The 24,931-nt window shown below is 45.7% G+C and overlaps 2 protein-coding genes across 9 annotated transcripts in view; both read right to left on the bottom strand.

The window, feature by feature from the left end:
* LOC147097367 (sorbitol dehydrogenase-like) overlaps positions 1–5,635 on the bottom strand; it is a 33,642-nt gene extending 28,007 nt beyond the window's left edge. For 4 of the 5 annotated variants that reach the window (XM_085972284.1, XM_085972288.1, XM_085972286.1 and 1 more), the window contains exons 1-2: positions 5,546–5,635; positions 852–977 (exon numbers count right to left, since the gene is read on the bottom strand). The gene's annotated coding sequence lies outside the window, so the exon portion shown is untranslated. Of the gene's footprint in view, positions 1–170; positions 268–851; positions 978–5,545 lie in introns of all 5 variants that reach the window. The other variant, XM_085972285.1, reaches the window with a different exon arrangement.
* Positions 5,636–10,560: 4,925 nt separating this feature from the next.
* Positions 10,561–24,931, bottom strand: part of LOC147097366 (sorbitol dehydrogenase-like) — an 80,732-nt gene continuing 66,361 nt past the window's right edge. For all 4 annotated transcript variants that reach the window (XM_085972280.1, XM_085972281.1, XM_085972279.1 and 1 more), the window contains 6 exons: positions 23,280–23,439; positions 20,812–20,930; positions 19,713–19,778; positions 15,983–16,161; positions 14,804–14,925; positions 10,561–10,968 (listed from right to left, as the gene is read on the bottom strand). In XM_085972280.1, coding sequence (XP_085828406.1) covers positions 10,680–10,968; positions 14,804–14,925; positions 15,983–16,161; positions 19,713–19,778; positions 20,812–20,930; positions 23,280–23,439 — 935 coding nt within the window. In that variant the 3' untranslated portion in view covers positions 10,561–10,679. The remainder of the gene's footprint in view (positions 10,969–14,803; positions 14,926–15,982; positions 16,162–19,712; positions 19,779–20,811; positions 20,931–23,279; positions 23,440–24,931) is intronic.

Genomic DNA, 24,931 nt, shown 5'->3' with positions numbered 1-24,931 from the left:
TTTATAGCCCAAATAAAACACAAAACAAGAAATCTATAGCCCACATTTAAGACGAGGGTCATTATTACAACTGTACTATTGGCCCTACCCCATGCAATTTTTAAAAATTCATTGGCTGTGGACATCACCAGCAAGGCCAGCATCTATTGCCCATCCCTAATTGCCCTTACCTTCTTGAATACAATGGCGTGGCAGAGGGCAGTTGGGTTGCTGTGGGTCTGGAATCACATATCGGCCAGACCGGGCAAGGACAGCAGATTTCCTTCCCTAAACGGCATTAGATGGGTTTTTAAACCAGATGGGTTTTTACGACAATCCAGTACTGATACTAGCTTTTTATTATTCCAGATTTAATTAATTGAATTTAAATTCCCCAGTTGCCATGGTGGGATTTGAACTCACGTCTTTGGATCATCAGTCCAGGCCTCTGGAATACTATGGTGTGGAGATGCCGGAGTTGGACTGGGGTGGACAAATGTAAGAAGTCACACAACACCAGGTTATAGTCCAACAGCTTTATTTGAAATCACAAGCTTTCGGAGCGCTGCTCCTTCGTCAGCGCTCCGAAAGCTTGTGATTTCAAATAAAGCTGTTGGACTATAACCTGGTGTTGTGTGACTTCTTACATCTGGAATACTAGTCCAGTACCCGAACCACTATGCTACTGTAACTTACCAGAACTTCAAATAGTTGACCATTTTCTCACCCTCAATCTACTTGTGTTATATCAGGGGTGCCAACCTCATTTTATATGGTGGGCCTGATCCAATATCCTGGCTCTTGGCATGGGCTGCATTCAGCTAAACTTATTAAACTAGAAATAGATAAAGAGAAACTATATTGGTACTTACATTTATGATTTCTTTACTGTTACTCCCCGACACACGGAGATCAGCCTCTTCTCTGCACTGCCTTCAGTGCTTGAACATCTCTCGTCACTTGGCGACCAGAACTGGATGCAGCAGTCAAGATGTAGTCTGAATGGAACACTATAAAGTTTGATCATTACCTCCTCTGACTTGCATTCTACCATTTTGGCTATGTAGTTTGGCTTTGTTGGTTGCTGCTCTGCATTAGTTGATCATGTTTAGCATCAGGTTTCCTAGATCTCTTTTATCTTCATCCTTAGCTATTTCAACACCTTTCATGGAGTACATGTGTCATCTATTTTTTCTTCTAATGTGTAGCACTTTACACTTGTCTGCATTAAAGATTCATCCGTCTTTGTTCTGTTCACTTACATAGCTTGTCCAACTCTTTCTGATCTGCCTCTTCTGATTCCACTGTCCCTCCTATTTGACCACTTTGCTTTGAGTTTCTGACTGAAGGTGCTTTACATAAATTAGAAACAGCAGTGGTCCCAGTACTGAACCCTGAAGTAGCCCACTCATTAGTTCCCCCCATTCTGACATATTGGGGTAGATTTTGCCGAACCTGTCGGGAAGAAGGCGGGACTTCCCCTTTCAGGTTTTTGACCCGCCTACTTCGACGTCCGGCCAATCTGCACAATTTTCCCTTGACTGACCTTGTTGAGCCCGCCCAGCGGTGACGTCACAGACTGAAATTTCATCTGTCAAGAGTTCTTTGACAGATGAAATATCAGCGTTTGACAGCTGTTTGAAGCTGTGAAACACTGACACTCTGAGTTCTAAGCTGAGTCATTCTGCACAGACTCAGTTAGAACTGTCAGAGGCACTCAAAGCTGAAGGCTGTCACTTTTGACAGATTGCAGCTGTTCAGCTTTCAGTTCCGGCTGAGTGATGCGTTCCCTACGGCTACAGGAAGAAAGGCTGCTAAGCTAAGTACAGGTAAGTAAAAGTTCTTTACACACTTTAGACACACCAAACACACTTACCTTTGCACTCATGCACCCATCACTCACCTGAGCGCCGACATTGCGACCCCTCCAACTCCTTCAACCTGACGGCCCGCCTGCTCTAACCTGGCGTGGTTTGGAACCGTCGGGAAACCCACACGAAACCCCTCAAAATAGGGATTAGGCTAAAAACTGCCTGTTAACAAGCAGTTAATTGGCACTAATCCCTTCCCGCCTGGTTTCGGCGGGTCCTAGTGCGGGGCGGGTACCCGCCGCCCCTGAAACTTACGTGGGGCGGGGTTTTGGGCGGGACCCCCAAATTCGGGATTTCCCCCCCACACCACACGCCTGAAACCCCGCCTGACGGCTCCCTGAAAATCTAGCCCATCTTCTTTAACACATACTCATTGTTTCCTACACTTCAACCAGTTCCTTATCCATTCCATTCCCAAGATTTATCCTGAATCCCCGCAGTTGTGCGCTTAATTCATTGCCTTTCCTTGTGGAAAATAGGAACAGGAGGAGGCCTTTCAGCCCCTCGAGCCTGTTCCACCATTTAATTACAACACAGCTGATCTATACCTCAACTCCATTTACCCACCTTTGATCTACATCCCTTGTTACCCTTAAAAATCTGTCACTCTCAGTCTTGAAATTTATAATTGGCCCAGCATCCGCAGCCTTTTGGTGAAGATAATTCCGCATTTCCACTACCCTTTGTGCGAAAAAGTGTTTCCCAATTTATTTCCTCGTAATTTAACCCTTTGTCAAAGGCCTATTGAAATGCTGGGTACACTGTGTCATAGGTTCACCACAGGTCACTTGGGTTGTCACTTCCACAAAGAAATCAAGAGCAATATTGCAATATAGAATCATAGAAATTTGCACAGGAGGAGGCCATTCGGCTCATCGTGTCTGTGCCGGCAGAAAAAGAGCTCTTCAGTCTAATCCCACTTTTCAGCTCTTGGTCCGTAGCCCTGCAGGTTACGGCACTTCAAGTGCATATCCAAGTACTTTTTAAATGCGATGAGGGTTTCTGCCTCTACCACCCTTTCAGGCAGTGAGTTCCAGACCCCCACCACCCTCTGGGTGAAAAAAGTTCTCCTCAACTCCCCTCTAATCCTTCTACCAATTACTTTAAATCTATGCTCCCTGGTTATTGACCTCTCTGCTTAGGGGAAATAGGTCTTTCCTAGCCACTCTATCTAGGCCCCTCATAATTTTATACACCTCAATTAAATCACTCCTCAGCCTCCTCTGTTCCAAAGAAAACAACCCCAGCCTATCCAATCTTTCCTCATCGCTAAAATTCTCCAGTCCTGGAGGCAACATCCTCATAAATCACCTCTGTACCCTCTCTAGTGCAATCACAACTTTCCTGTAATGTGGTGACCAGAACTGTACCCAGTCATTGTTTAGATATCGGATGCTTCTCTATTCCATATCTTATATCATACACATCAGAACAGCAAGTACTAACATAAACTAAGTAAAATACATAATGATGGGGCACAGCTCAAAAATACATTTAAGTGGATCCAGGGGCAGAACTGGGTGGGAGAGAAAAATCAGGAGCGCTGAAAAGGCAAATCTCAGGTCAGTTCTGTGCGGCAGTCTTGCTCTGCGCCATTGGGGATCTGGGGTGGAGAGTGTTGCATGCAGCAGTGACGTGCAATTAGTTTTTATGTCACTTCACGGATACCCAGGCCGCCTGCAACCTGGATCAAACTGTTTTTCACCTTTATGTGGAGTGCGAGAGGTTGCAGCCCCTATTTGATTATTTAAGGGGGCTGCTCCTCCATTTTTGTTTAAATTTCATCCCTGATCTTTGGCGACCCGGTGCGCGGGCCTGCTCCTGGGCCGGACCAAAATCACAGCTCCAGGACGAGGGTGGCCCACGGGGAGCGTTGCTCTCATCTGTGCCTGGTTGGCCCTTGTGTCCTTCCGCGACTGCTGGGCACCGCCAGGAACAGAATGTCTGCCAGATATGGACAATAATATTATGACTACATTAGATTTTATGTTTGAATTATATGTGACGGCTGTGGCTCAGTGGGTAGCACCTCTTGCCTCTGAGTTACAAGGTCGTGGGTTCGAGTCCCACTCCGGGGACTTGAGCACAAAAATCTAGGCTGACTCTCCAGTGCAGTACTGAGGGAGTGCTGCACTGTCGGAGGTGCCATCTTTCTGATAAACATTAATTCGAGGCCCCATCTGCCCTCTTGTAAAAGATCCCATGACACTATTTCGAGGAAGAGCAGGGGAGTTCTCCCCGGTATCCTGGCCAATAGTTATCCCTCAATCGACATCACCAAAAACAGATTATCTGGTCATTATCACATTGCTGTCTGTGCCCATACTGCAACATTACAACAGTGACTACACTTCAAAAAGTACTTCATTGGCTGTAAAGTGCTTTGGGGCATCCTTTTTTTAAATTCGTTTATGGGATGTGGGCGTCACTGGCAAGGCCAGCATTTATTGCCCTTGAGGCGGTGGTGAAAGGCGCTATAGAAATGCAAGTCTTTTAGTTATGCCTCCTCACCAGATTTGTTTTCCTTTTGATGACACTGGGGAAACCCAATGTCACTCTGGTCAACAATAGGCAGGACATTTCCAACAGCCAAGAAAAATAAATAAAGACCTGCATTTATATAGCGCCATTCACAACCTCCGGACGTCCCAAGGCGCTTTACAGCCAATGAAGTACTTTTTGAAGTGTTGTCACTGTTGTAATGTAGGAAACGCGGCATAGAAACATAGAAGATAGGAGCAGGAGTAGGCCGTTCGGCCCCTCGAGCCTGCTCTGCCATTCAATGAGATCATGGCTGATCATCCAAATTCAGTGCCCTGTCCCTGCCTTCTCCCCATATCCCTTGATCCCTTTAGCCTTATGAAATCTATCTAACTCCTTCTTGAATATATTTAATAAGTTGGCCTCTACTGCCTTCTGTGGTAGAGAATTCCACAGGTTCACCACTCTCTGGGTGAAGAAATTCCTCCTCATCTCTGTCCTAAATGGCTTACCCCTTATCCTTAGACTGTGACCCCTGGTTCTGGACTCCCCCGCCATCGGGAACAGCCTTCCTGCATCTAGTCCTGTTAGAATTTTATAAGTTTCAATGAGATCCCCTCTCATTCTTCTAAGTTCCAGCGAGTATAAGCCCGATCAACCCAATCTCTCCTCATACATCATTCCTGCCATCTCAGGTATATCTTCGCTGCACTCCCTCCATGGTAGCCAATTTGCGCACAACAAGCTCCCACAAACAGCAATGTGATAATGACCAGATCATCTGTTTTTAGTGACATTGATTGAGGGATAAATACTGGCCAGGACACCCAGGGAGAACTCCCCTGGTCCTCTTCATAGTGCCATGAGATCTTTTACATCCACCCGAGAGAGCAGACTGAGCCTTTGTTTAACATCTCATCCAAAAGACAGCACCTCGGACAGTGCAGCACTGCACTAGAGACTAGATTTTGTGCTCAAGTCTCTGGAGTGGGACTTGAAGCCACAACCTTGTAATTCAGGGGCGAGAGTGCTGCCCACTGAGCCACGGCTGACACACTGGGGGGAGAGCCACTGGCTGACACACTGGGGAAAGCCAATGTCACTCTGGTCAACAACAATAGGCAGGACATTGCTAACAGCCAAGAAGAAAATGGCATCTCCTCTCCTTCCCAACCGCGAGCCATGAGAGGACAACGCCGCGGGATTTCGGTTACCGGGAGAACCGCCGCCGCCATTTGCCGCTCCAGCGCCTCTGAACCACGGCACCGACCGCCCGCTCCCCGCCACTGGCTCCTGGCCCCGCCTCCCGCCGCTGATTGGCCACAGCACCCCACCCCCCCTCTCACCCGCAGCTCGGGATCACGGCGCCACCCGATTCCCATTGGTCGCTGGCGCTGTCACTCAAGGCAGGTCGCGCGACTGTCAACCGCGGCGGCGCGCGGCCGGCCGTTTGTGTGTTGGGGGAGAGAGAGAGATTGGGGGAAGAGACTGTGAGGGGGAGAGAGAGATTGGGGAGAGAGAGTTGGGGGAGTGAGAGATTGGGGGAGAGAGAGATTGGGGGGAGAGAGAGAGATTGGGGGAGAGACTGTGAGGGGGAGAGAGAGATTGGGGAGAGAGAGTTGGGGGAGAGAGAGTTGAGGGAGTGAGAGATTGGGGGAGAGAGAGATTGGGGGAGAGAGAGAGATTGGGGGAGAGAGAGATTGGGGAGAGAGATTGGGGAAAGAGAGATTGGGGGGGGGAGATTGTGCGGGGGGAGGGGGAGATTGTGGGGAGAGACTATTTTAAGCTGTAATTAAATACTCCCCCACAGTCTGCTTTGGTTTCTGAGTATGAGCTTGTGGTGGGAGATTGCGAGGGGGGCTGAGATTGTGGGGGGAGGGGGAGATTGCGAGGAGAGGGAGAAATTGGGGGGAGAGATTGTTGGGGTTGAAATAGTGGGGAGTGTGATTGTGCGGGGGAGATTGTGGGGGTGAGAGGGAGATTGCGAGGGGAGGGGGAGATTGTGGGGGTTGAAATAGTGGGGGGGAGAGATTGTGGGGGGTGGTGAGATAGTGGGCGGTGAGATTGTGGGAGGTGAGATTGTGGGGGGAGGGGGAGATTGCAGGGGGGAGATTGGGGGCGAAGGGAGATAGCAGATTGTGGGGGGTGGTGAGATTGTGGGGGGATGGGGAGATTTGGGGTGAGGGGAGATATCATTGTGGGGGGTGAGATTGGGGCGAGGGGAGATATCAGATTGTGGGGGGTGAGATTGGGGCGAGGGGAGATATCAGATTGTGGGGGGTGAGATTGGGGCGAGGGGAGATATCAGATTTGTATTAGATATCTGTATTAGATCATGCTAGGCAGACATAGAGGCAGAAATACGATGCAGTCTATTTAAAGTTAGCAGTGCAATGCCCTGTGTAACTATTTTAAGCTGTAATTAAATACTCCCCCACAGTCTTTTTTGGTTTCTGAGTATGAGAAAATCAATACCATTTTGTAAGACCATGTCTCAGAGCTGGGATTGCTTTCATAGAATCATAGAAATTTACGGCACAGAAGGACGCCATTTGGCCCATCGTGTCTGTACCAGCCAAAAAAAGAGCCTATAATCCCACTTTCCAGCTCTTGGTCCGTAGCCCTGTAGGTTACAGCACTTCAAGCGCATATTCAAGTACTTTTTAAATGCGATGAGGGTTTCTGCCTCTACCACCCTTTTGGTGAGCTGCAGACCCCCACCACCCTCTGGGTGAAAACAATTCTCAACTCTCCTCTAATCCTTCTACCAATTACTTTAAATCTATGCTCCCTGGTTATTGACCTCTCTGCTAAGTGTAATATGTCCTTCCTATTCACTCAATCTAGGCCCCTCATAATTTTATACACCTCAATTAAATCTCCCCTCAGTCTCCTCCTCTGTTCCAAAGAAAACAAGCCCAGCCTATCCAATCTTTCCTCATAGCTAATATTCTCCAGTCCTGGCAACATCCTCATTAATCTCCTCTGCACCCTCCTGGCAACATCCTCATTAATCTCCTCTGCACCCTCCTGGCAACATCCTCATTAATCTCCTCTGCACCCTCTCTAGTGCAATCACATCTTTCCTGTAATGTGGTGACCAGAACCGTATGCAGTGTTCTAGCTGTAGGACCATAACTCAGAGCTTGGACTGCTTGGAGGAGCGGTCTCTACCCATTACCTAAAGAGTTACCTCCAGGCCTCCAAACTGGCTCAACAATCTTAATCAACCATTCTCAGATAACTCTGTGCAAGTGTCTGTAATGGCATCGAGAGTGACTTCGGGTTGCTCAATTCATGCCTCATCATTAAGAAACCTTGAGTTTCTTTCTTGCAATAGAGGACGGCTGCATGTCTTTATGGATAGCCCCAGAACTCATGTCTCTCTGTAGCCTTTGAGAGAGCGAGCACGTCAAAGTTTGTGCCAAAGAGGGAAATTATTTTACCTGCTTTCAGGAAAATGAACACAAAATAAAAATGACGTCAGCAGAGTGCTGGAGTCTTCTTACAGATGCCAGTGAGTTGTCTTGTTAATGTAACAAAGACATTGGGCCTGAATTTGCGATTGGAGGCTTCCCGCGGGCGGATGCCACCGACCATCAAATTTTCTGCGCATTTACCTGGTTCGCAAGCGCCCCTGGGATCACGTGGGCCGGCCCAACCAATGAAAGAAGGGGAATCCCCATTCATACTTACGGGGATTCCGTACGTACGGAACTGCCATAAGTATGAATGGGGATGACTTAAAAAATACACCAACACATGAAATTTAAAAAAATATATATAAAATTAATTAAAATGGCATTTAATTCAATATTTTGAACAACAATTTAATTTTTTGAAAAAAAAAATTATGTTTTAACGGGGCTAAAAATAAACTTACCTTATTGGACAGGGTTTTTAATGTATAAGTGAGTGATAACATTATATTTTTCTCTTTTTTAAAACTCTTATGCTGGTAAAAGCAAGCCTTACACCCTGCTTTTACCAGGCGCAAGAATGCCACGGCTTTTCAGCGGGCGGAAGTTGGGCAAATAGCGCCACTCCCCACCCGCAGAGACCCTTGTCCCGGGGATGCGGAGGATCTGTCAAGAAGATTCGCAAGTGCCGGGTTTTAGCGCGTGCACTTGGCGTGCCTAAACCCGGCACTTGCGCAGCCCCTACGGGGTCGCAAAATACGGCCCATTAATTGTTAAGGGTAACCACACTGCACTAATAGGACATTTCCATTTTTCACAGCAAGCAACCTTGTGGGTTCTCAATGAGATTCTCAATTTGCACCCATTAGGAACCGAGTCAAGACTACCAAACATCCTTTCGCTTAGGACCCTTAGAGCAGAGAGAGAAGGACAAAGTGATTGGCGGGGGGGGGAGGGTGCGGAGGTGGCAGGCAGACACAAAAGTGAGAGACAGTTTTTAAAAAAACAATTAGGTCTATGGCTGCTTGTCATATTTATTATCTGGGCTTACTTACTGAATGGTCTAAGATAGCATGACCATCTTGAATTTTGCATGTTTGAGGAGCATCTGATTTTGAATTCCGAGTATGTCTTGATAAGTACACGACAGCTGGAGCACCGCTAATTCTTTCCACTGAGCTGAGATTATAACCACTGCTCCCATTTTCTAGGACAGCAAGTGTGGGTAATGATTCTACTGTTGCCATTCACAGCTCCTCGAGACCCATCTTTTGTTTCTTTACTTGTTCCATTACCACCCACTTTTGCCTTTCCCCATTCATCCCTTTTGTCATTTTAATCACTCCCGCCTTCCACCTTACCACAGACCTTCCCCTTTGTTCTTTCCTCCACTTTCCCTGCACCTGTACTTGCTTAAAGCCTGTTACATCTCTCTAAAAGGTTTCCAATTCTGACGAAAGGTCACAGACTTCAAACGTTAACTCTGTTTCTCGCCCCACAGTTGCTGCCTGACCACCTGAGTATTTCCAGCGTTTTCTGTTTATATTTCAGATTTCCAGCATCCGCAGTATTTTGCTTTTCCTGCTGTTACCGGCTACCGACCATAGAGCACATATACCAGAAACGCTGTTTACGGAGGTCATGGTCCATCATCAAAGACCCTACCCACCCCAGCCACAGTCTGTTCGCCCTCCTGCCATCTGGGAGACGCTACAGATGCATTCGTACCCGTACGACCAGATTTAGGAACAGCTTCTTTCCCAGGGCTGTCATCCTACTGAACTCCACAAATAAACTCTAAAGCCTGCACATCTGCCAATGCACTTTATTATGGTTATGTTTATGTTAATGTATTACAAGCCAAATGTATGTTGAATGTTTAAATGTCTTAATCTAAATGTACACTCTCGGGAGCCGCAAGCCTACATTTCGTTGTACTGCACTTGTGCACTAACAATGACAATAAAAGTTGATTTGATTTGATTTGATTTGTTGATCCCTCTCAACCCTTATTTTATTTATTGGAGTAAATCACCTGGCCCAATATCTCCTTATTTGGCTCGGTATCAATTTTTGTCTGATTATACTCCTGTGACGTGCCTTACAGAAGAACATAATAGGAGCAGGAGCAGGCCATTCGGCCCCTCGAGCCTGCTCCGCCATTTACTGAGATCATGGCTGATCCGATTTTGGCCTCAAATCCCACTTTCCTGCCCGCTCCCCATAACCCTTGGCTCCCCTGTTGCTCAAAAATCTGCCTATCTCAGCCTTGAATATATTCAGCGACGCCGCCTCCACCGCTCTCTGGGGTAAAGAATTCCAAAGATTCACGACCCTCTGGAGAGAAGAAATTCCTCCTCATCTCCGTCTTAAATGGGCGACCCCTTATTCTGAGACTATGCCCCCTCGTTCTAGATTCCCCCACGAGGGGAAACATCCTCTCCGCATCCACCCTGTCCAACCCCCTCAGAATCTTATATGTTTCAATAAGATCACCTCTCATTCTTCTAAACTCCAATGAGTATAGGCCCGACCTGCTCAACCTTTCCTCATAAGACAACCCTTCCATCCCAGGAATCAACCGAGTGAATCTCTCTGAACTGCCTCCAATGCAAGTATAACGCCTTGGGACGTTTTAATACGTTGAAGGTGCTATGTAAATGCAAGTGGTTGTAACGTAGTTCTTAAGAGCTACAAGTGAACTACATAGAGATTCTTGGCTTACTTTGCATCTACAGAATGGACCGGACATGGGGGAAGAGAAGGAAATCAAGGAATAACGCAGCTTTATCAAACAAGGACCTTACAAATGCAATTATTCAGAGTGTTTATTACAGACTTGGGACAACAGTATTTGGTGAAAACACATGCCCGAGAGGCCTGTGCTGAAAACACCGCACCCCCGTGTGGGCACAAACGAAGAACAAGCTCAGGAACGGCCTTGGCTGCTTATGCTGCGTGCCCCCCCGCACTGGTCTTTCTGCAGCTGCTGGCATTGCTGCTGACACTCCTTCAGTAGCTGCTGGCATTGCTGCTGACACTGATCTGCCGACTTGGCCTGCTGCTGCTGCTCCTCGCACAGCACAATCGCCTTGAGCGCCGCCCCTTTCTTCACCGTCTCGAATGCTTCGATGGCCTGTTCCAGGGGGAAGCGATGTGTGATCAAAGGCTTCACGTCCACCTTCTTTGAAGCCAACATGTTAATTGCGGTGGGCCACCTAAAATAGCAACAACAAAAAAAGGCAAGCGATAGTATCATTTCTCACAGCACTCTACCCTACAATTGAGGCAACAGGCTCTTTTTAAATGCATACACCAAGTCCCATATAATTCATTCATAGTAAATGACAGATTCCCCACGGTTACAATCCGACATCAGTTTACCAGAGCCCAGAATTTACTAATGATGGTATCAGCAGACAAACACCTAATGTGTTTGTATTATATTCTTCTGACTGCTATTTCAACACAGGCATTGACCAGTTTTTGTTAAATGGACTAACATCAGCACTAAAAAAGCAGAAAAAGGAGTGTTATCCGAACAGCTGTATGCGACGACTGCTGTAAAAGTAATTTTCAGGCTAACACTTTCTTATGGTTCCACATTCTGCTCTTGCAATCAAATAATGAATTAAAGTAATAACCGATCAAATCCGTTATGTCCTATTGCATAGGTGACTGTGGGGGATGAGATAAGAAGTTATATTTTGGAGAAGGGAAATCATCTTGTATCGTCTTCAATCTTTTATTTTGACATTTCCTTGCACCCACAACTACTTCTCTGCTAAACAGGGTAGCTTACCCGCTTCCCATGTTTTAAAATCTATAGACTGGGGGTGGGTGTGGAGGGTGTAGATTTTTATCCATACCACCTGGGCACAGCCTGGCTGAAGGGGCAAAGGGGAAGACTGAGAGAGGAGGATTGCATGTCCCTAACCAATCCCATTCAACTATCTTTCCGCTGCTGCGTTTCCTACATTACAACAGTGACTACACTCCAAAAAGTACTTCATTGGCTGTAAAGCGCTTCGGGGCGTCCGGTGGTCATGAAAGGCGCTGTAGAAATGCAAGTCTTTCTTTCAATTTCAGTGAATGTAGAGACACTGAGAGACAGGCTCCACTAGGAGGTGCCACCTTCCTTGCCAGATTTTCCTCTCTGTCCTCTGTCCAGGTGGCATTTTACAACTAGGTAGTACTAAAGTACCTGGATCATATAGGTATGAATAGGTTAGTTAATGTAAGCAAGTGAGGAACTGCAAAACAAGCTAAAAAAGTAAATGGGGGAGAAATTGAGTATAGCCCCGTTTGGGGCGCCAGCCTCGCCAGGGCACTAAAAGTAGCGCCCCGGAAACATTCGCGCCCCCGCACCGGAAATTGAGTGGTTGCGCTCCAAAGGGAAGCGCGGCGCTACTGGAGGGGCCCCGCATCCCTCTTGGGGCGCTGCGAGTGAATATCGTGGCGCAACGTGCCGCAGCGTATTGCAGGCCTTCCTCCCCTTCTTAAAGGGGAGGGGCCTTGTGCAGCGCAATCTGGGGCCCAGCTGGGCCCCCGGGGATCGGGAGTGCAGGCAAAAGAGCCCGGCACCCAAGAGAAGTGCCAGGCTCTTGGAGCACAGCCGGCACTCCGCAGGGGGGGGGGGGGGGGTTCAGGAGGCCGGGGACGGGAGCGCAGGCAGGTGCTGGCAGGCGGCCAACAACAAAAATGGCCGCCCCGCACCTCGCCTTTAATTTGCACCTCCCGGGCCGCAGGTACGCCACCCTGACCCTGTCGGACATAGCGTTCGGCGGTAAATCAGGGGGCGCTCCCGAAGATCGCGGCCAGGGCGTCAGCGGGGCACTGCGCACACCGATGACGTCATCGGCAGCGGCGCAGCGCTAACGGTTAGCGCCACCACTAACATCCCGCGGAATTTAGCGGGAGGCATGGGCAGTGCTGCACCCGGGCGCGAGTTGGCTTGCAACCCACTTAGCGCCCTCTTAAGGCGCTAACGGGTGGCGCAACCAACTGAATTTCTCCCCCAATAAGCCTTAAATGGACACTGGAAATATTTTTCCTATAAGCGCGTAGATATGTGAAACAGGTGATCTCCAAAAAATTAATACTTTTGCAATTAGCTTCTTTGAAAAAAAAAATTGAATACATTTTTGTTTAATCAAATACTGCGCAAAGCCAACTGGTTCCTACAGCGATAGTGGAGATGCCTTCAGCAGAATGGACACTTTAATTACTGAAATCAAATGATGAGATTATGGCAAGTTAAAATATTGTAGTAAAAGGCCTCATAATGACTTTGCTTGTCACAATTAATAGGGAATAAAACCCCTCATTTAAAAAATAATTCTATGTGGCAAGATGATATCAAATTCACAGCATCATCCCTCTTTGTGTTCAATAAGGACGTTTTATTGTTTAGCCAGGGCTCTCGGTTAATTGCTTTTTTTAGTACAGCGATGCACTGAAACCCACACTGAACATAAGAACATAAGACGTAGGAGCAGGAGTCGGTCATTTGGCCCCTCGAGCCAGCTCCGCCATTCAATAAGATCATGGCTGATCTGATCTTGGTCTCAACTCCACTTCCCTGCCCGCTCCCCATAACCCTTGACTCCCTTACCGTTCAAAAATCTGTCTATCTCCACCTTGAATATATTCAATGACCCAGCCTCCGCAGCTCTCTGGGGAAGAGAATTCCAAAGATTCACGACCCTCTGAGAGAAGAAATTCCTCCTCATTTCCGTTTTCAACGGGTGCCCCCATATTCTGAAATTATGCCCCCTAGTTCTAGATTCCCCCACTGCTCAGTATAAACTCAATGATTATCATACCAGAGCATAAATCCTATTGTAACATCCTGCTTCATTTCCAGAGTTAAATAGGTTACACGGTTTAGACATAGAAAAGATGTTTCCATTTGGGGGACGCCTGAAGCTAGGGGCCGTAAATATAATTAATAAATCCAATAAGGTATCGAGGAGAAACTTTTACTCTGAGAGTGGTTAGAATGTGGAACGCTCTACCACATAGAGTAGTTGAGGTAATGGCCCAGAAATTCGGGTCGGAGGCTTCCCGCGGGTGCAAGCCTCCGACCTGCACTTACCTAGCACGCCGGCCGTTGTGCTGTGGGCCCCCGTGGGATTCCGATCCTGGGCCTCCTCCAGCTGCCGGCGCGCAGTGCTCGCGTATCCCAGGGGCGCAGTTAGTTCGAAGCATCCCCTGGGATCACGTGGGCCATGGAGAGCCAATGGTAGCAGGGAATCTGTATTCATAGATTTGACAGGAAGGCCTGTCATATCTATGAATACAATTCAGCCCCAAATCATAACTAAAACTTCAAATAAATGTTTTTAAAAAATCACATTTTTAAAATAACAATAAATTACATAAAATAACTATTTTAAACAATAATTTAAATTTTTGAAAAAGTTAATTACAGTTTCTAATGGGGCTAAAAATAAACTTACCTTTCTTTAAAGTAGTTAAAAATAATAAACCTGTGGAAAAAATGTTTTAATTTTACTTAATTCACCACTTACCTTGTTAAAAGCAGGCCTTGCGACTGCTTTTTATAAGCGTAGCTGCTGGAGACTTACCCTCCCGGAGAAACCTGTAAAAAAAAAACGGAAGTTCCAGGCGTACGCGCTGCCTCTCCGGCGCACGCGTTCGACCTGTGAACACCTTCCTTTAAGGGAACGGAAGTTCCGGTTTCCCGCACATGCGCAGTGCATGCACGAAACTGGCACTTTCGTTGGGCCTACACGTGAGTACCCAGCACGTCCTCACCCGTGGGGACCCGAATTTCTGGGCCATTGGGGAAGCTAGACAAGTACATGAGGGAGAAAGGAATAGAAGGATATGTGGATAGGGTGAGATGAAGTAAATAGAGTGGGAGGTGGCTCGTGTGGAGCATAAACGTCGGCAGAGACCAGCTGGGTCAAATAGCCTGTTACTGTGCTGTGCATTCTATATATAACTAACTGAACAGGCTAGCAGGCAAAATTTGTGGAACCAATAATTCTTTTGTTGTAAATTGCCTATGCTCTCTTTGGTACTCACGTGTTACAGTATCTGAAAACTCCTCGGATGTCCAGCTCTCGGGTTGTTGCAGTTAGTAGGGGGGCGCTTGTGTTCGGTGTGCCCATACCAACCAGAACCAAAACTCCTCCAGGTTTGGTGCCCTAAAATTAGGAGTAGGAATAAGCAACATTTCTTCATTCTAAATGTATCTTTTTGTGTGTAAGGAGATAGAACTTTATCTGTCAGCCTACTCCTAGTATCTCAAAGTTGTTAAAAAAAAAATTGAAATGCCAAATAATTTGAATTAAACATCATAAATAACACAGCAAAACTAGAGTTTAAGTGCTTAGTTGTACGCATAGTCATCATGTGAAAACACACAAAATGTACTGGCAACGCAGTATGTCACCAGGGTTTCCTTTATAAAAACCATGCGTTTAAAGTGTTTCAGCCATCACACTTCAAAGCATTAAAAGTACTATTTCTTCTGGCCTGAAGTTGGAAATTTACAAACACCCACCAATCTACATGTCCCCATTTACAGCAATTAACCTCTAGTTGGGCTTTAGGATTAAGAACAATTGAAAGCCACAGACCAGATTTTCTAATAACAAAATACTGCGGATGCTGGAAATCTGAAATAACAACAGGAAGTGCTGGAAACACTCAGCAGGTCAGGCAGCATCCATGGAGAGAGAAACAGGGCAGGATTTTCATTCAGGAGTCGGGACTACAACTTTCGGGGCACCACCGGGACCGGCGTGGTGCCGGTTTATCAAAAAGTCTGGATTACAGAGAGGTATAGTTTAAAAGGTACGAGAGCTCCGTACACAGCAACAAATCCAGGCTTCCCTGTTGCTTAGCAACATGTGCAGGAACTCCGACCACAGACCAAGCATCCCTGTTGCTTAGCAACAAGTGCACGAACCCCAGTTACACAGCCACAGATCCAGGGACTGCCACTAATATGAAGTAAAACTTACCTGAACCTACTCCTGAATTTTGCCGGTTAACAGAGATTTCCGGTTAAGAGAGAAAGTTTCCTCTTCATTCCCTTAGGACAACTAGGGATGGGCAATAAATGCGGCCTTCCCAGCATCACCCACAAACCAAGAATAAAAACAAAGTGGGCAGAGACCCATTACTAGCTAACCATGCAAAAGTAGCGGGCTGCAAAAACTTTTGACCAAACACCAATTCTGCGGCTTCAGTACTTACATAGATACCAGCCTGGACACATTGCTCGGCCCCAGTGCAGTCAAAAGTCACGTCTGGCATAGCACAAAGAGCAGCCTTCACCTTCTGTGCCAATTCGCGAGGGCAGGTGCATTTTTCCATTTTAAAGATGCAAGTGGCACCCAAGCACTTTGCCATGTCCAATCGCTCTTGCATCATATCTGAAAGGATTCAATGAGGCGGTGAGGCCTCAAATGATTAGAAGAAACATCTGCAGCACAAGGTCCTATGATTTTAAATAAAGTAAGAACTATTTGCCTTTATCACGGATACATTTATAATAAGGGGATATTGACACAGCCAATTAAAATGAAGTTTTCTTTCAACTATACCGCATAAATAGTTTTTTTAAAGTAAGGAAGGCCAGATGATAATAAATGTAATTCTGTACACGAGGTTAAGCACCTTAAAAAAGTTAGATACCCAAGTAGCTTATCGGAGTGATAAAGTTATTTTTAAACTTAATAAATAGCAGTTATGGATTCAGAAGAGGAAGAACCCACCTGGCCCAATTCCTCGACGTCTTTGAGACTTCTCAAATGAATTGTGGTGAGCCTGCTGACTTGTTAATTATAAGAACATAAGAAATAGGAGCAGGAGTCGGCCGTTCAGCCCTTCGCGCCTGCTCCACCATTCAATAAGATCATGGCTGATCTTCTACCTCATCTCCACCTTCCCGCACTATCCCCATATCCCTTGGGTCCCTTAGTATCCAAACACCTATCGATCTCTGTCTTGAATATACTCAATGACTCAGCATCCACAGCCCCCTGGGGTAGAGAATTCCAAAGATTTACAACCCTTTGAGTGAAGAAATTCCTCCTCATCTCAGTCCTAAATGGCCGACTGCTTATTTTGAGACTAGTTCTAGACTCCCCAGCCAGGGGAAACATCCTCCCAGCACCTACCCTGTCAAGCCCCTTAAGAATTTTATATGTTTCAATGAGATCACCTCTGATTCTTCTAAACTCTAGGGAATATAGGCCTAGTCTCCTGATAGGACAATCCCCTCATCCCAGGAATCAGTCTAGTGAACCTTCGTTGCACACCCTCTAAGTTGTACCTAGACTTCTAGAAAGCATCTGATTAAGTTTCATATTTAAAGGATATCAAATCTTGGGTATGGATAAGAAATTGACCGAAGAGAAGAAAACAACAGGTATGTGTTAGAGAAGTTATTCAGGTGCAGGAGTGGGATACTCAGTAAGGATCAGTGTTCGAATCATTAATGTTTGTAATTGACCTCAATGACTTGAATTCAGAAACTCAATGTAAATTGGTCAAAGTTGCAAATGATGTTAAGCTAGGAGACACTGTTAAAATTTACAGAATAAGATGGACAAAATATTTACATGGGCAAATCAATGGCAAATGAAATTTAATAGGTAAAATACTGCACCACCTCAGAAGGAAAGCTGGACCACACAAGGTACTCCATATGAATGGTGTTGAAATGGGTAAAGGATGAAATGAATAGCTCAGGAGGCTCAACGCACAACATGTGCAATCAATGCAGAGCAGTAATCAATAAGCCAAACAGAACCTTGAACTACACAGCCAAAACAGTAGAATGCAAATCAGAGGAAGTCTTAAACAAACAGGAGGATACAAGGTCCTGAAGGGGATTGAGAGGGTAGAGGGCAGCACGGTGGCATAGTGGTTAGCACTGTTGCCTCACAGCGCCAGGGACCCGGGTTCAAATCCGGCCTCGGGTGACTGTCTGTGTGGAGTTTGCACATTCTCTCCGTGTTTGCGTGGGTTTCCTCCGGGTGCTCCGGTTTCCTCCCACAGTCCAAAGATGTGCGGGTTAGGTTGATTGGCCATGACAAAAATTGGCCCTTAGTGTTAGGGGGGGATTAAATACGTGGGGTTACGGGGTTACGGGGATAGGGCTTGTGTGGGATGGCTGTCGGTGTAGGGACCGGGTGCTAGGGTTTGGATGATCAGCCATGATCTCGTTGAATGGCGGAGCAGGCTCGAAGGGCCGAATGGCCTACTCCTGCTCCTATCTTCTATGTTTCTATGTTTCTATGCTGAGAGATTGTTTCCCCCTGGCTGGAGTGTCCAGAACTAGGGGGCATAGTCTCAGGATAAGGGGTCGGCCATTTAAGACTGAGATGAGGAGGAATTTCTTCACTCAGAGGGTTGTGCATCTTTGGAATTCTCTGCCCCAGAGGGCTGTGAATGCTGAGTCTTTGAGTATATTCAAGGCGGAGATCGATAGATTTTTGGACTCTAGGGGAATCATGGGATATGGAGATCAGGCAGGAAAGTGGAGTTGAGGTCGATGATCAGCCCTGATCTTATTGAATGGCGGAGCAGGCTCGAGGGGCCGTATGGCCTACTCCTGCTCTTATTTCTTATGTTCTTATACCGTGGTCAGACCACATCCTAAGTACTGCCTCCAGTTCTGGTCACCGTGACACAAGGGGAGGCACTCAAGCGTTGGAGGCAGTGCAGAGAAGAGACACAAGGCTGGTTTCTTAGTGTTAGATTCTGAGCTATGAGGATAGATCGGAGATGCTTGGCTTTTCAGCCTTGAAAAAGAGCCGCCTGTAAAGTGATTTTAAAGAAGTGTAAACAGCATGGAAAAGTTGAAATTGGAAAATTAATTGGAAATTAAACTGCAGTCAATGGACTGCCTATCAGGCGCTCTGTAGAACGGCCGGTCGATCCGATACCGCCCGTTTCACGCTACTTCCCAAGACCAATTTCTAGCCCTTTATTTTTTGCAGTGCCAATGCCAATTAGACTTTTGGGGGGTGAGTGAATAGGTAGGTAGATAAAGCTGAAATGTAGGAGCTTTGGCCCATAATCTGTGAGACAATGGACCAGTCTTTACTCTCCAGTACCTAACTTTGGTACAGCAGTGTCCAATAGAAACATAGAAAAATAGGAGCAGGAGTTGGCCATTCGGCCCTTCGAGCCTGCTCCGCCATTCAATATGATCATGGCTGATCCTCTATCTCAATACCATATTCCCACTCTCTAACCATACCCCTTGATGCCTTTTGTGTCTAGAAATCTATCGATCTCCTTCTTAAATATATTCAGTGACTTGGCCTCCACAGCCTTCTGTGGAAGAGAATTCCACAGGTTCACCACCCTCTGAGTGAAGAAATTTCTCCTCATCTCAGTCCTAAATGTCCTACCCCATATCCTGAGACTGTGACCCCTCATTCTGGATCCCCAGCCAGGGGTAACATTCTCCCTGCTTCCAGTCTGTCTAGCCCTGTCAGAATTTTATACATTTCAATTAAATCCCCTCTCATTCTTCTAAACTCTACAGTCTTTTCATCTTGGTTGCAACACCAGGCCACATGTAAAGTCTAGCATTCTATAAAGTTCCATTTATCTGCATATATCTCAAGCTGCTGATGTTAACAGATGTTTTTGGTTTAGTGCTTCTCCACCAATGAGGCCGCAGCAAAGAGCAGCTCTTCCCAAACCTCCAGATGGAAACAAAAGTAAAACAGGAAAACGAAAGTGGGAACTAGATGCATAGAAAGAAGAACTGAGTTGCCTGGGCTTTGTGAGCCCAAAAGCTATGGTTTGGACTCACCTGCCTCAAATTCACAAGCTGCCCTCTGCAACACTTATAAAGCCAGAAAACTGCAATATTATAAGAAAAGCCAAGAGACAAAAAACGCAGACATTTGAACGAGAAATAGTTTAAAAAGAACATTTTAAAAACACACAGAATTAACCTTACCACAAACCGCAATCGGGCCTGCTCCCATAGACTTGGCTACAAGCAGAATCATAATTCCGATTGGCCCTAAATGAAAGGCTGACAGTTAGATCATGTGCAAAGTACTAGGACAGAGCTGCATCATTTATGCAAATGGAGATATCTAATACATGAACATCAGCTTATTTTGCTTTTTTTAAAAATAAACATAATTATTTGCTTTCTTCCCTTTCCCTTTATTAGTCTCCCACAATGTGCATCGCCCCCCCACAGACAAAGCCCGGGTAGACGCCTTCCTCCTGGACAACAACAGGTGCATGACCAGCACGAGAAGAGCTCTCCCTTACAGTGGGACCATGTCTCTCCACAAAGGCGTAGTAGAGAACAAGAGTAACTGTCTGAGAGATCACCAGGACACTGGGGCTCTTTAAGTCTCATCTTCATTCTGATTTGAGACAGAATCCACTTCAGGGTTGCAGTAGGAATTCACTCAGTGCATAACTGCAAGCAGACTGAAGCCGAAACTCTTCCTATTTTGCTTTGGGTCACAGCAGTGTAACCACAAGGTCAGAGACACTCTGGGAATTTCCTCAATGAAGTTCATTTCAGAATTTGGGAGGCTAATAAGGTTCACCAATAAAATCAGCCATTATAAACATCTACACTGAACTAACTAAATCTAGAGGCAATCTTCATTTAGTGATGAGGGCATCATTGTAATCCATCACATACAAACACGGACATTTCTTTGCAAATGTTACATAGCAATGAATCCATTTAAGAACATAAAGTAGAAAAAGCCATTTAATCCATATAATGAATCATCTGCCATTGCCTTAGACATCTTCAAAGTCTTTGCACTTCTGCTCAAGTTGTTGATATTTGGCCTCCAACCAAAGCTATGTTCATAGCTATCTAGTGGCTTCTGAAATGGGTCTATCTGCGTTTATTGATAGCTCATTCGAACTTCTTCTTCAACTGACTCAGGGGGATCCCCAGATCTCAGTCTGTTCCCTCTTCATCTCAATTTAAAACAGGGCCAAAACTGTGTGCCAATTTCTGATAAACCCATTTAGTTGGTGATATCAGCGACGAGTGAGCTACATAAGCAACCGCTCACCTGCCCCAAAGATGAGGATCTTCTGGCCCATAATCACCCCTCCTCTGCGACAGGCATGAATCCCAACAGAAAGAGGCTCGACCATTGCACCTTCCTCATAGCTTACACATTCAGGAAGCCTGAAACAAGGAGATGCTACACAACGTTAAACTTTCCTACACATCATTTGTCATATATGAAGCTTTTCACGTCATTCCTTATGTGTGGCATCTATTGACATTGCCTGGAAGTATCAGATGGTGGTCCACTTTGAATCAGACTAGCTACAACATTCGGAGAAGTGTTGAGGGTGTCCTGTCAGCTAACTTCATCCCTGGCTAACGCAGCTTACCCACAAATTCAATGCATGGCCGTACTACAAACATTATTTACAGATAAGTAGACAATTAAGAAGAAGGAATATTATACTGCAGAATTGTGGCAGAAGAGGAGGTAGAACCGGTTTTAGAATGTTGATACAAGACCATTTCATTTAACATGTTTAATGTTGGGCTTTATATATATTGCTTTGAAAATCCATTCAAATATCAATTTGAAGGTATTCAAAACCTTGTCTAAGTGCAACTCGTTACCCTAATGAAAAAAATGCATGTGCTGTAGTGCAGGGGGATTGTACGCGCACAACAAACACTGTGATCCTGCCCTTGGAAAATTTATATTTGGCAATTTAAAAGAAAAATGATAAGTGCAGGGCTATGGGAAAGAGTGGGGGGGGGGGGGTGGATAGTGGGACTAATTGGAGAGCTCTTTCAAAGAGCCGGCAAAGGCACGATGGGCCGAATGGTCTCCTTCTTTGCTATATGATTCTATGACCTTTATTAATCTTTTTTAAAGGCCATTATAATTTACCAGTGATACGGGCAGTTTTTCCCAAGTATTTCCCAGCGTTCCTTACATTTTGAAGTCCAGTTCATCTAATTGATCTTTTTCACTTTTCACAATCTAGTGTCCATTTCCTACAGTCATATTGTGACATGTATGCAGGAGATGGAAACTAGAAGGGAACATCTGATACAATGTCAAAACTGCTGAGGGAGTGCCGTTTTATTCTATTGCTGGCCATTTTGAAAGGGGTGCAGAAATGAGTGTTTAGAGGCGTGATCAGCCTAGCCGCACGTCTCTGATTAAAATACTGTCCCAGGGGTAACTCGGCAATGTACAGGTAATTTGAGTGTCAATCGTGGCTCAGTTGGGTAGCACCCTCTCCTCTGAGTCAGCAGGTTGTGGGTTCAAGAGACTTGAGCAAAAAATCTCGGCTGACACTCCAGTGCAGTACTGAGGGAGCGCTGCACTGTCGGGAGGTGCCGTCTTGCCGAGGGCCCCGTCTGCTCTCCCAGGTGGACGCAAAAGATCCCACGGCACTATTTCAAAGAAGAGCAGTAGAGTTGTCCCCGGTGTCAACATTTATCTCTCAGTCAACATCACTAAAACAGATTATCCGGTCATTATCACATTGCTGTTCGTGGGAGCTTGCTGTGCGCAATATCATTGCCGCTCTTCCTACATTACAACAGTGACTACACTTCAAAAAGTACTTCATTGGCTGTAAAGCGCTTTGGGATTTCGAAGTGAAATCATCAATTTAGTGCCATGAATTAGCTGTTTTAATTTGGTCTGATCTTATTGCTTATGTTGCGATGAGAGTGAGTATTCATTACAGTTTGAGGTCTTAAAGTAACTGCAATTTTTTTTCAATGGTTACACAGCATGTCCCATGAGTAGGTCTCACTTCCCATAATTAACAGTTTTATTTAATCTGCCCTTGTAGATAGCATGTTACCTGGAACTAATAATTTCCCCAATGCTGTCGTCTATGTACTTCATGTAGACTTGTGCTACGTTTTTAATTCACTTTTTCCAGTTTTAATTTGCTAATGTATTTATTTGCAGCTTAAACGGATAAGGGGTAAGCCATTTAGGACTGAGATGAGGAGGAATTTCTTCACCCAGAGAGTGGTGAACCTGTGGAATTCTCTACCACAGAAGGCAGTGGAGGCCAATTCATTAAATATATTCAAGAAGGAGTTGGATATATTTCTTAAGGCTAAAGGGATCAAGGGATATGGGGAGAAAGCAGGGACAGGGTACTGAATTTGGATGATCAGCCATGATCGCATTGAGCGGAGCAGGCTCGAGGGGCCGAATGGCCTACTCCTGCTCCTATGTTTCTATGTAAACAACACAAAGTAGTATTAATAGATAATTACTAAGGATACAATAATCACAAGTAGACAACATTATTCATCCTCTTGAGTCTTCAGAGCTCAATGTTCAGAGCTAATATTGATCCTCTCCTCACCCAATATCCATGCATACACACTTTCAATGGGAGTCCCCGGAAAGTGGTCAGGAGCAGGAAAAGTCCTGACTACTTTCACATTCCCAAACCCCGTGACCTTGAGGTCAAGTGTAGCAACCCCCCTGCCACCAGAGACAAGCAAGTAAATATATATATGCGAGGAACTCACTTAAAACAGAAGTTGGCATTGTGTACATAGTACTGACAAAGAGTCCCATCATCGGGAGGAGTAGCACAGAAGAAAATCGTCGGAGAGAGGTTGTAGCGTCCAATTTTGCAAAACTCACAGTTTTCTCTTGGGACACCAGGCTCAATAGCAACTCTGTCACCTGTAGCAGAGGAAACATTAGAGATACATACTTATTTTATTTCTTTCTATCAATTGTCTTTGAGAAAAGACATTATTAGTGGCGTGAAACAGAACACAGTCCCAACTCCCAGATGCAGGGCAAAGCTTTCTTTATTCTGCCCCAGCAATGCCACTTCAAAAGAGCACCAGTGTGGGGACATTTTCATTTCCCCCCCAATTAGACATTCTTACTATCCTTTCGAAGTGAAATCATCAAGTTAGTGTCAAACTGTCAGCAGTTTTGTGCCGTGGATGCAGGCCTTCTAGGTTGCCCCAACCCATTTCATGTAGGACCCTTGTAAGCAGCAGAGCGAAGAGCCAACAACAACAGGTTGCATTTATATAGTGCCTTTAACAGAGTACAATGTCCCAGGGTGCTTCACAAGAGCTATTATCAGGCAAAATTTGACACTGAGCCACATAAAGAGACAGGTGACTTAAAAGCTTGGTCAAAGAAATAGGATTTACAGAGTGTCTCGAAGGAGGACAGGGAGAGGTGGAGAGGTTTAGGGAGGGAATTCCAGAGATTAGGGTCTGGGCAGCTGAAGGCACGGCCGCCATCTTTCTTTTCCCCCTTCCTCCCCCACCTTGTCCTCTCTGTCCCTCTCTATTCTGCTGTTAGTTCCTACTCTGTTACAATGGTTTTTTTTTGTTGCTTTCTCCTGTTTGATCATTGACTAAATTAATCTTTCTATGATTTCATGAGTGGCTTCAGCTTAATTTTTGCCCAAAGCAAATTATTTAGCTCAAGGGAGGCCCATTATGCCATCTGTCCCATGCGACACATTTCTGTCTTCAGCAAATGCGTTCAAAAAATACAATTTCACTTGGGCACCAGGCTGGCTTTGGGGCCTTTTTGCTGCTATTTTCTAATTAAAAGAAAAAGGACTCCAATCCTGAGGACTCATGAACAGTTATTTTTCTCTCCCCCACATTCAGTGGGAAAATTGTACTTTTGACAATGTACCAAAGGCAGGTCCATTTTCACTTGGAGGTACCACGGAGCCTTGGCTCAGTGGTAGCACTCTCACCTCGGAGTCAGAAGGTTCAAGTCCCACTCCAGAGGCTTGAGCGCATAATCTAGGCTGACACATCATAGCTGAGGGAGTAGTGCTGCACTGTCGGACCAAGGCCCCATCTTGCTTTTTCGGGTGGACGTAAACGATCCCACGGCACTCTTCAGAGAAGAGCAGGGGGAGTTCTCCTTGGTGTCCTGGGGCCAATATTTATCCTTCAACCAACATCGCTAAAACAGATTATCTGGTCGTTATCTCATTGCTCTTTATGGGACCTTGCTGTTCTCAAATTGGTTGCCATGTTTCCTACATTACGACAGTGCTTCAAAAGTACTTCATTGGCTGTAAAAAGCACTTTGGGACATCCCAAGGTCGTGAAAGGAGCTACAGGAAACTTTCTGGTATCCGGCACTGACGGGACCGAGCTGGTGCCGGTCGATCAACACTGCCGGAGAA

The sequence above is a fragment of the Somniosus microcephalus genome, chromosome 32, assembly GCF_052327205.1.
Source record: "Somniosus microcephalus isolate GS21.2 chromosome 32, FLI_Smic_1.0, whole genome shotgun sequence".
NCBI classification, from domain to species: Eukaryota; Metazoa; Chordata; class Chondrichthyes; order Squaliformes; family Somniosidae; genus Somniosus; species Somniosus microcephalus.
The sequence above is the reverse complement of the archived record's forward strand: the minus strand, read 5'-3'. Positions and strand labels throughout refer to the sequence as shown.